This window comes from Triplophysa rosa, linkage group LG2 (assembly GCF_024868665.1).
Source record: "Triplophysa rosa linkage group LG2, Trosa_1v2, whole genome shotgun sequence".
NCBI lineage: Eukaryota > Metazoa > Chordata > Actinopteri > Cypriniformes > Nemacheilidae > Triplophysa > Triplophysa rosa.
In genome coordinates this window covers 18,692,672-18,704,336 of record NC_079891.1, presented here as the reverse complement: position 1 = coordinate 18,704,336, position 11,665 = coordinate 18,692,672, and the positions used below count along the sequence as shown (strand labels likewise).

The window sequence follows — 11,665 nt, the reverse complement described above, 5'->3', positions numbered from 1 at the left end:
TATTTATTATATATATACTATATATATATATATATATATACGTATATATAATATTATTATATTATATAAATATTATATTTTGAACTACATGAATTAGGCTATATGAAAAAGAACGCTGTGTCATTTGTTGACTCAAAAGAAGTTTTTGTGAGATTTAATAGGAGCTTTATCTGTAAATACTTCATGTGTACATAAATGACGTTGCAGTAAAAACTAGATCACTAAATACATTTCAGGCATAACCGTCTACAGTCTACAACAGCTTCTTAATATTAACAATCTCTTTAATTAACCAGTTAAACTGATGAAGGGTGCAAAATTCTATCATTAACATGTGGGTCAAAACTGTCCAGAGTGTAAGGGGTTAACAATTTCCTAAATCTGAAAATAAAAGCACAAAAATTAAACCAAAATGTCTGCTGTTTATTTTTGCTGCTAAAATACAATAGAGCCCTGCTTAAAACTTAATGGTTTCAATGGTTATAATGGGAATTGTATTGGTTTTAATGCAAACTATAATGGTCTCTATAGTATGTGATGGATTCTATTGGTGGCATGTTAAATCTTATTAGAATAGCGACAAAAACACACCACCACAAGGAAATTTTGTAATGGTTTTATTGGAAAAACTCTAATGGTTCATAATGGTATTTTAATGGAAACCATTAGAATTTCTGTGACGGTTTCTTTTGGGTTTCTTTTGTTTTTTTTCCCAGCAGGGTTATGAAGACCATTAGAGACAAAACACTGAGCTACAACAAAAACTTCAGCCCTCTGCAAATCTTAACATAAGAAAAATACGAGTTCAGATTATTACCTCTTCAGCCGGCGTGCTGGTTCGGATGTCATAGGATTCCCGTGCTTTATTAAAGGCTTCATAAAAATTCTGTTCCCCTTGGTCCATGGTTACTGTTAAAACCCCATCATACGCCCGTCGCAGTTTGGTGTCATTGGCCAGAATTGGATAGTTTACATCTTTATGCGGCAGTGAATACAGAAGTGTGTCATATGGAATGAAGACATAGCCTCGGTCAATCATTCTCATGTCCATTGCTGTGGTTAGCAGCCGGTATTGTTCCTCTCCACCAATCAGAACGGAGTGCATGCACATGATGACAACTGCAGAAAAGAAAGGAAAAATATTTATGAATTAAGATTAAATTTGAGTCAATGATCTGTCCAAAATGAGCAAACCTTTTTTATAATAATAACTTTCATATTGGACCTATTTCATATTATTACATCATAGCATTTTTCATCGACAACCTCTAATGAGCATTTCCCGATTATAGATTATAAAGGATTATAAAGATAATCTGTTATAAGTGATTATGGATAACATTGTATATCAGCAGTCAGAGATTGTTTTATATCCCAGAGTTGTACTGTATATTTTTTATGTGAAACCAATGTTTAGTGGCATTCAGTGACTTTAATTCTAATTATAGTAACAAAATATGGTGAAAATAAAACATAAACATAATTCATTGAACTCACCTCTCACGCGATCTGTTTCCCGTATTACTTTCAGGGCTCGCCGTGGTCCCTCCTTGTTAATTTCCATGGTGACAACAGCACCAACTGGCAGGCCAAGAGCACGCAAGGATGCTGCAAGTTCATGCCCTGTCGCCTCCCACATGTCGCTCTCTGCTGTTATAATCCCAACATGCGCCCAGCGGAAAAAGCGCAACACGGAGAAGAGCACGCGGGACGAGAGCGGAAGCGGCCGGAGAAACGTGGGATACATTCCATCATTCATGTCAGCCTTCAGGCAAGCCCAGGACAGGATGCCCTTGTTCCAATTTTTCGCTAGAAGCGCAGCAGAAGTGCAGTACCCAGGGTTTGCTGGACCAAGAAAAGCCGAACCGTAACCCTCCAGCTCGGCAAAGCGAGCAAGTCCTCTGGAGCTTGTGCAGTCCTCATTGATAAGTGTGTAGTCATACCAGTAACCTTTATTAAGCTCAGGGTCTTTGTTGATGCGGCTCGTGGCTAGTCGGGCTGCCAGGTCTGGCAGGGCTTTGGAGAACATGGGGTCACACGCCCATGGTCCTACAATGGCGATTTTGAAGGTGGTGCCCCAGGCCTCACAAGGCAGATATGAAATGATGACTAGTGGAAGGAGAAGCCAGTTACCCCACCAGTGGTAAGTGCGTAGGACTGGGGTAAAAGACACATGACTCACTGAGCTACCAGTGCCTTTAACTTTGTGCTTTGAAGTTTGTTTTTGTCGTCTGTTTTTGGAGGATTGTGGCTGCCATCGTGGGTGGTGGGACTGGCGAAGAAAACTAGAGTTTCTGTGGTCGGCCATTTTGTTGTTTGTTTATTACTTTGCTTAAACTGAAGTGGCAGGGAACGTTTATTTTGCTGATAATGACAGCTGATGACTCAGTGGTCCAAAAACACCCGGCTCTCGTTTTGGGTTCTACCCACTAAGGGGCACTAGCCCAAAACTACTACACAATACCCGGCCATCAGTGTCTGCTTGAGAGACCATATTGGTGGCACAGAGGCAAGGGGATAAAATGAAAACAGAAAAAGACAAGTTAGTTTTTTATAATTAAAACATACCAACCTGATATTACGGGACTTCGTAATGTTTTACAATGCGGCTAATTCATATGAATTTGTACGATGTGAATTGTACAAAAACTGATTAGAAAAATGCTACACTGAAGCCCCCTCCCTTAACCCGACCCCTAAATCTAACGTCACTGGAACGTAAGCAAATCATACTAAAACATACAAATAATATATTTACAAATGTTATAGGAATTAGCCACTTCGTTAAATCATTACAAATTCCTGTGTTAAACATACCAACATGAAACTTTAGTATGTTCATGTTTCTCTATTACAAATGTGAGAGTGAAACTGCGGCTCAAACTTTGAGACCTAAGGTTATATTATTCCTTAGCACCATTAACAGTAGATCAAACTTCAAATCATGTTTGCTGTTAAGAGTCTTGTGTGGTGACCACAGTGACATTGAGAAGCAATGTTCTTCAACCCTCTTACGATATTGTCCTCTCCTCCGTGATCCTAAAGATCTAATCTAACCAAATCAGGCTTTGTTCTAATCAGCTGACCAGCTAGTTCTTCACCTGACTCATGTGCCATCTGTCTGTCAGGTTTAAAGTTGGAGCTAGGGTGAAGAGTTACTGGACTCGTATCAGGCTGTCTGCCCATTCCCCTCTGTCTCTCTTTCTGTCTCTCTCTCTCTCTCTCTCCATTGCTCAGCATGCAGATTACAATTAAAGAGCTCTACCTTCATTAGCCAGACCACAGTAACTGCCAAATAATGTGAGGCTTAACCAACCTTATTCTTAGCTTACCTTATCTCTTTATAAAATCATCACTCTGTATCTTTTGACCTCTCAATGGCCCTCTTTATTCTGCGTCCTCTAATCCATGTCTTCCATGTATAGAGTTCTATTGTAACTCTCTCTCCGCCACTCTCTAGCTGTCTTTTTCTCTGCTTATTTGACCAATGCTGACATAAATCAGGATTACGGAGGATTGCACGAGATCTGCCAGTTTTGCACTCTTCCTGTGGTGATCTGTCTGTGATGTCAAATAATAGACACATCACTTGATGAACTGCATGTAAGATGAAAAGTTATAGTTATAGGAATTTCACATTCTTGGGCCTACAGTCTTGTTTCTTGTAAATGTAATCTGGTCATTAAAGATAAAATCACTGTTAGATTTGCAGGCTGAAAGTTAGAGGTTGATAAAGGACGTCCTATTATTTGTATTCTTCAATCTCTCAGTTATTTAATTAAAGGATCTTCATTTTACTGTGTAAATCTAATGACATGCAATTTTTACATGCTTGTGTGAAACTTTTTCATACAAATATTCAATTCAAATCAATACAATTTTTTCATATTTGCTAGCTAGCTACTTAGCATCACTAGCAAATGTCATCTTTAGTATTTAAGACATTTCACTAATTATTTCCACTAAAATTAATACTTTATAAAGTACTTTTTTACTGCTGAGAAGAAAACAATGTTTTTTCAAAACAATTCATTTTATTCTGGAAATCATTGCAAACTGAGAAGATTTGACAAACTTGCTTTGCAAAACACATTCCTAATAAAAAAGTCATAAAGTTTACACAGCCTCTGTGCAGTAACAATCGAAGATTACTTAACATCCCTCACCGAAGACCCAACCCTTTAAACCTTTAGGTCTACTCATGCTTATTTTATATCGAAAATCGCAATTTTTCATGGAAGATTGTTTAATAAAGGATAAAAAGACTGGCTAACCTGGTGTGTTAATTGAGGGCCATGCTGAGTGATTGTTCCATTAGAAGTTCCATTGGTCTAAGAACCCAGGGTTGACCAGATCAGTAATCCAGCGAGGTATAGTTCAAAATGAAAGATTTAAAAGTCCAAAATGAAAATGGAGAAAGGTCATATATTCCACACAAAATATATGAAACTTATTTTCCAAAAATGTATATTCTTTTAAAGCAAATGTTGTAATCCAGTTTTCTCTCTTTATTTTGGAGTCTTATTTTTTTGGTTTGTGGTCCCTTGAGGTTTGGAGGCCCTGGGCTGAGTCCTGCCCCAATCTGAAGAGCCTTATGGGGGAAGCCACTGGAACAAGAGCCTCTCAGAGTCCTGGGTCTTACTTACTTTTTTACAGAGAGATAGCGAGTGAATAGAAACAAGCAGAGGAGAAAGGATGGGGCGGGCACGGAATCGGAGTGGTGACTTCTTAACCGTCTTTATCCTATAATCCACACATACATGGCAAAAGGTAGTTCTTGTGTGAGGTTGTGGCCCAGTAACATTTAAGATATTGACTGGCCATGTGAAGTGCACTGAAATCATTATAATATATACTCAAAATTTTGCATGATTTCAAAACCAACTTATATGTGTTTCTTGAATGAAACCCATGAATTTGACACTTTTAGCGACATGTGCTACCAGCCACAGGAACTTTGTGTATTATGTTTCATGCGTTTTAAATGCTATAACAGATAATAAAATGAAGGGACATGAATATGTAGAACTAAGCTGTGTGTTTGATACCACGTCCTCATAGGATTACAAGCGAGAGTGACTGTTTGTACTGTCCTGATCTAAATAAGTTTTCCTTAATACAGAATGTAACATCACGGTTCTGAAACAAGGTTAGGGTGATGGTGCTAAGTCATTAGTGCAATGTGTCCTCATGTCACACTGAAAAATCTGAAGTGTGTCTCTCCTTCTTCTTTGCTCCTCCCTGCTGCCTGATCTTTCTCGAGGTTATAAAATTGGCTAGGAATGTCCAACAGGTGAAACAGTAGATTTGAGTTCCAAGAAAGCTCTAAGCCAAAATAAGCCAAAATTGTGACAACGCTGTGACACTGTTTTAAGAGCTTGTGTCAATTTGTTTCATGTAAAACAAACAATTGAAACTGATTATTTGTAGGATAGGGCCCAGGTGTCATTGAACAAATGTGTTGATGTGAGACGCAGGAGGCTTTGACCTGTGCAGGGGTCATTCAGCTCTTGTTGAATTGTTCTTTCGTGTGTGTCTGAATCAGTAGGATCGTTAAAGTGTAAGATTCATATGAACTTTTGCACACTGGTTGAAGACTGTCAAGTGTGCTCATACTGTACATGTTCATAAAAATCTATACAAATTTGAAATGTTTGCCCAACTGAAATGTTTGGAGAAGGTGTCTCTTGCTTGATATCTTTTTCTTTCATTCTTCTACTTAAATATCCCAGTATAAGTGAAGATATAAGATATGTGTCGTGCTAGCTCATTATTGATAGAGTCCATAATCAGATAATCAGATTAGTGAGATTGGGTTGTGCTTCACTGAGCTTCAACCAGCAAGCTTCTTGCATCTGATCAGTAAGAGAAAGAGATGGGATGAAGGTGGCTTCATAATTTTTATTATTAGAGTATTGTAGAGGTAGTTTCAACGAATAACACATTCAGGGGTGTCATGCACCCATGACTCGCTTTATGTTGAATTTGAGATAAGTCATGACCAAACTGCAGAAAAATAACTTTTCAACCACATTTTATTTTTTACATATACATATCATATACAGATTTGTTAGTCTAGTGGTATACAGTCAAGTTTACATTTGGCATACAAAAGGACCTATATTTAACTGAATAAAAATAATTTCTTAATCATCCATAGTAGATTAATGAATTAAGACAAATTAATTCCCATTGATTTTTTATATCACAAAGGTTATGCATACAGTTGTCAGCTTGGTGAGATCAATTATTTATGACTCTAAATACAATTGTTAGACCAATTACCAGATTAAAATAAACATACAGTAGTTACAGTCCTAAAACGGCAAGCATCTGCGTATTATTGACCACTCTACACGGATTTATAGAATTGTCTTGAAATAAAGAGAGTCCACGCTGCAAACGAAGAAAAGTCAAATCATTGATCCCAAAGCACAATTTATTTAGGCAGCGGAAGCAAAACTCTGTACCACATTTAGGGCAATTGATTTTAGGGCACCCAACACCGTTATGAGTGAGTAGGGTCTTGCACCCTGGACAGGCTCTAAAGTACGGACAACCTTTTGCTGAGCTGCGAGGGTCGTCGATCTGTTTATCGCTGAGGAGTGCGGCGCGGAGCGCGCAGTTTGGCAGCGAGCAGTTGGCGATTGAAGCGTCGCGTGCCCATTCTCTCTCACACGCGCAGCAGAAGTTAAACACGCGCCGCTTCGCTTCAGAACACGACCTGCAGACCGCGCGCTGACCATCAACCTGTTTGGTACCTTCTGATTTGTGGCAACCAGGGCACTGGGGAGAAAGGGTTGATAGCTTTTAGAAAACAATTTAAATTAAATAAAGCGCCAAACTGCAAAAATAATTTAAGGAGACTTGGCGAAAAATTACACGCAAACATGCAAATACAGTCAAGGCAGGAGAAAGACTACAAAATATTACTAAAAGGATCAACAAATGGAGAGGATCAAAATATGAGGTGTATGATCCAAAATGGACAAAACACTCAACTATTAATACTTTTTTTCTAAATTGGACATTTCGGCCACTTTTGTATTGTATATGAACACATATATCAGTTTATAAATAATATGTGCCGTAACAAGTTTGTTGAGTTTTAACCCATTTAGTTTCTTCTTCGGTCAATCTACCTTAGGAGCGTTCATGGCTCAAATCCTCCTGGACTAGATAGACAGAGAAACCTGTGAACGAGAGAGAGAGGGAGAGAGAGAGAGAGAGAGAGAGAGAGAGAGAGAGAGAGAGAGAGAGAGAGAGAGATTTACAGACACGCGCTAGGGGATTAGAAAGAAAAATAGGTGTTGGGAACTGTGCTGGTAGACAAATATGGAACAAATGCCTGTCTCTCACGTTTAAACACGGTCCCATAATATTATGCAACTATTAGGGTCTACTATTATTATATCGAATACGACCAACAGGATATTTAAGGTTTTAGTACATGGCAAAAATGGTTTCTTCCTGGCTATTTGAAAGCAAAAAGTCCACTGACCTGTTCGCTGCTGTTCACTCTTGCAACAGTAAGATAAAGAGAATGTATTCGATTTAAATTGAGTGCTTACTGAAAACAAAACGCCTGTTCACTCCTTACGTAAACTGATTATTTCCTTGTAACTTGACGGGGAATACCACGGTGAAAAGCTTTCGCTTTCTTTTTAGCTTATGATACATCCACAAACAGATATTTATATAAATAAATACAAAGTACCTAAATGCATGATCTTCAGTGTAGAACGTTATTGTCCGTGCATATCGCTCCAAGAATTACAAATGTAAGACAATATAAAATATTTTAAGTTATTAGGCCAAATGCGTCATCTAATATGAGATTACTTTTGTGTCAATAAAAATTAACGCAAAATTTAAAAAAACGAACAAAAATATACAATGAGAAAGAAAAAAACACTTTGATAATGAAAACGATAATCTCAATTGCAAGAATGTGACATGGTTTTCAAATAAACTGCTATTTTTCCTAACAATTTCCTAAGTTTCGTTTTTGCAAATAATAGTTTTGAATTCGCTGCTAGATTTTTCATTTGCGCTTTCCGAGTTTTCGTTTACGCTTCTCAAGTTTTCGTTCGCCTTTCTGGCACAAACTCACGTGTGGGCGGGACTTATTGCCGCTTTAGGCTGATTGGCTAGTGAGTTTTTGATTGATAGCTCCCTGACAAGGAAGTCGATACTGAAGACAGTACAGTGCAACGAATTTTAGAGAACGATCTGCATGCTGTCATCTTTATTGTTTGTACTTAAAACTACTTTCTTATTTAGTTAGTATATTAGTAATTGGTATTTGAAGTTGGTAAGTCATGCGTGGTGTGGATCCAAGTGTCTTCCTCATCATCGTCCTCCTCACCCTCCAGGTAAATTAACGACACTTGAGAAGCGTAAGCGTAAATCTAGCAGCGAATTCAAAACTATTATTTGCAGAAACGAAACTTAGAAAATTGTTAAGAAAAATAGGAGTTTATTTGAAAATCATGTCACATTCTTGCAATTTAGTTTATTGTTTTCATTATCAAAGTGTTTTTTTTTTTTAGGGCTGTCAAAAGATTAATCGCGATTAATCGCATCCAGAATAAAAGTTTGTGTTTACATAATATATGTCTATCTACTGTGCATATTAATTTTGTATTTATAAATACAAACACATACACAAGTATACATATTTAGGAAATATTTACATGTATTTATTTATATTTACCAATAATTGAAATGATATATAAATGTTTATTAATATTTAGATTTTTCTTAAATATATGCATGGATGTGTATGTGTTAATAAATACAAAATTATTATGCACAGTAAACAGATAAATATTATGTAAACACAAACTTTTATTCTGGATGCGATTTATCGCGATTAATCTTTTGACAGCCCTAGTTTTTTTTCTTTCTCATTGTATACTTTTGTTCGGTTTTTTTAAGTTTGCGTTAATTTTTATTGACACAAAAGTAATCCCATACATCTACTGGTCACTCACAGCAAAACTGTAGTCTGAAATAAGTGAAAATGTTACGTAAAAATCTCTTAAAAGTAGATAAAACATTTTAGATTTAGACTTTCTTCAACTTTTATCTTATAACGAAAAATCCTGTTCAGTCATCTTTACACCTACTGTAAGTGGATTTGCATAACTTATTGCAAAAGTATTTCATGAGGAGTGAATATGCTGCTATGTTTTGTGAACAGTGACCTTCAAACTTTAGGTTTTAATGTTAATCTGATAAAGAAAAGGTTGGGATGCAGTATGGAATTGTCACGGTCCTGCCTTCTTGTTCATGATTTTCTAGTCGTGTGGCAGGATCGTGACAGTTCCCTTATGTTTTGTGTGGGAAGCCATGGGGTATTTATCTTTTGAATTCCATGTGCCTTCTCTGTCTTGTCATTGGCCCCGCCCCTCTCGTTTCCTGTATTGTTTCCCGGTGTTCTGCCAATTTATGCTACCCATAAATTTGTGCTACCCTCGTGTTGTGATTGGGTTGGGGGAGGGGTTATTTAGGTGTAAGGGTTGGGTTGGGGGAGGGGTTAGTCCTGTTTTGTATGGAGGTAGCAAAATTTGATAGGGATGCATAAATTGGCAGAACACCGGCCCTGTTTCATTACCCTCACCTGCCCTGTGTGATCATCCCTCGTTTGTCTTTCCTATTTAATGCCCTCATGTTTCATTGTCCTATGCTCTTTCGTTGTGTTTGTAATGTTCCCGTGTTCCTTCCCCCTGTGACTGTGAGTTTTATGTTTTACCCTGCCGTGTTTTGTTGTAAGACGTTTGGTCGTGTTTTGTTGTAAGACGTTTGGTCGTGTTCTTTAGTTTAGTTTTGCTGTTCTTGTTTTTCGTTTTGCCCCATCGAGGGAAGTATTTATTTTCTGCTTTTGTTTAGTTTCTATTGTGTCGGTTTTGCCCCATCGTGGGGTTTTTTTTGGTTTGTTTTCTGTTTATTAATAAAGTTGTGTGTTAACCCCTTCACTGCCTGCCTGCATCTGGGTTCTTCCCCACAAGACTCCTGACAGGAATGTGCAGTAAAAAAAAAAAAAGAGTCATCCACTGCAAAATCCTGGATTCCTACTTTTATGTTCTAATATGCAGATAAACGTGTTAAAACACTAAACATCTATTATGTTATTAATAATATTGTTGTTCATCCTGCTCGCTGTGGTAACCTTGGAACAATGAGACAAGATTGGCTGAGAGTAGAGTACTGTTCTGCACTCTTTGATGCAACAAGTACATCAGTTGTGTTTTTGGTTCCGGTTGATCTAACTAGTGCAGCCTAAACCCTCAGAAGATTTATATTATGGAAGTCTAGTGTATGCAAGATTAAAAAGATGCGTCTTTAGTCTAGATTTAAACTGACAGAGTGTGTCTGCCTCCCGGACAGTGCAGGGAAGACTATTCCAAAGTTTAGGCGCTAGATAGGAGAAGGATCTACCACCTGCACTTGATTTTGAAATTCTAGGTATTACCAACTGACAGGACGCCTGAGAGCGTAATGCACGTGAAGGAGTGTAATACAAAAGGAGTGCATTCAAGTACTGAGGAGCTAAACCATGTAGGGCTTTATAGGTAATAAGCAAGATTTTAAAGCTAACGCGATGCTTTATAGGTAACCAGTGCAAGGTTGACAGAACCGGGCTAATATGTTCATACTTTTTTGTACGTGTAAGAACTCGAGCTGCCGCGTTTTGGACCAGTTGAAGTTTTTGTAACAAGCCTGCAGGGCAACCACCTAACAGTGCATTACAGTAATCTAGTCTTGATGTCATGAATGCATGAATTAACTTCTCTGCATCTGACATTGACAGCATATGACGTAGTTTATATATATTCTTAAAATGGAAAAACGCAATTTTACAGGTGTTGGCGACGTGGCTCTCAAATGACAGATTACTATCGAATAGAACGCCAAGATTCTTTGCTGACGACGAGGGTTTTATGGAACATCCGTCAATAGTTAATCAGTATTCTTGGTTTTTATTTATAGCAGTTTTCGGTCCAATAAGTAACACTTCTGTTTTGTCCGAGTAATAAAAAGTTGTTACTCATCCAGTATCAAGAATCAAACAACTGAAACAGCACTTCAAGAATTTACCTAAAATATAATTTTTTGCACACCTGCCTTAAAAAAGGACAAAACACAACCTGATTTTCTTTCTTTGTGTACAGTGGTTTATTGAATATATATCTTTTGCTTTTTCAAATTATTATTTCTCCTTCAGTTCAATTTTTAACTGATTAAATTCAAGGTTTGACAGCTTTAATCACACACCTCCACTACAGTCCTAATTGTCGAAGAATCTCACTGTTATTCTTAATCACACAGGGCTTCATCATCACAAGATCATTATCATCAAAGTCACTGTCATAATACTCATCATCATAATGTAGGAAACTTTTTCCTCGTCGAAGCAGAGACTAGGAGACGTTGGGATATCTTTTATACAGAAGTTACTTGAGGATTTGCTGTGCGTCGCTGCAGTCATCCAAGTCTGACTATAGCTCAGCACAGTAGAGTTTATACCTTTCAAGAGGGATGGATACATGGAGGTGGAGACGATTTAAACAAAGCATGCAAATGCAGTACAGGAATCAGCCCGTTACTGGAATTTTCCCCAGCCCTGATCTCATCAGCATAACAGTGTCATTCAAATGCA

General features: G+C 37.6%; 2 protein-coding genes across 4 annotated transcripts in view; both read right to left on the bottom strand.

Moving 5' to 3' along the window:
- Positions 1 to 2,477, bottom strand: part of gucy2d (guanylate cyclase 2D, retinal) — a 14,773-nt gene extending 12,296 nt beyond the window's left edge. The window contains exons 1-2 of the mRNA XM_057329005.1: positions 1,498 to 2,477; positions 818 to 1,119 (exon numbers count right to left, since the gene is read on the bottom strand). Coding sequence (XP_057184988.1) covers positions 818 to 1,119; positions 1,498 to 2,308 — 1,113 coding nt within the window. The 5' untranslated portion in view covers positions 2,309 to 2,477. The remainder of the gene's footprint in view (positions 1 to 817; positions 1,120 to 1,497) is intronic.
- A 3,519-nt stretch (positions 2,478 to 5,996) lies between these two features.
- On the bottom strand, positions 5,997 to 7,924 carry LOC130547606 (E3 ubiquitin-protein ligase ARIH2-like). Of its 3 annotated transcripts, none has more exons than XM_057323681.1 (3): positions 7,718 to 7,924; positions 7,143 to 7,193; positions 5,997 to 6,786 (listed from the first exon to the last, which is right to left on the bottom strand). In XM_057323681.1, the coding sequence occupies exons 2-3, from the start codon at positions 7,155 to 7,157 to the stop codon at positions 6,310 to 6,312; spliced, it is 492 nt and encodes a 163-aa protein (XP_057179664.1). In that variant the 5' UTR covers positions 7,158 to 7,193; positions 7,718 to 7,924; the 3' UTR covers positions 5,997 to 6,309. The 3 variants fall into 3 exon arrangements, with proteins under 3 accessions (XP_057179664.1, XP_057179674.1, XP_057179656.1); XM_057323691.1 differs by lacking the exon at positions 7,718 to 7,924 and adding an exon at positions 7,502 to 7,652 and having other exon boundaries at positions 7,143 to 7,283; XM_057323673.1 differs by lacking the exon at positions 7,718 to 7,924 and adding an exon at positions 7,502 to 7,651.
- Between the last annotated feature and the right edge of the window lie 3,741 nt (positions 7,925 to 11,665).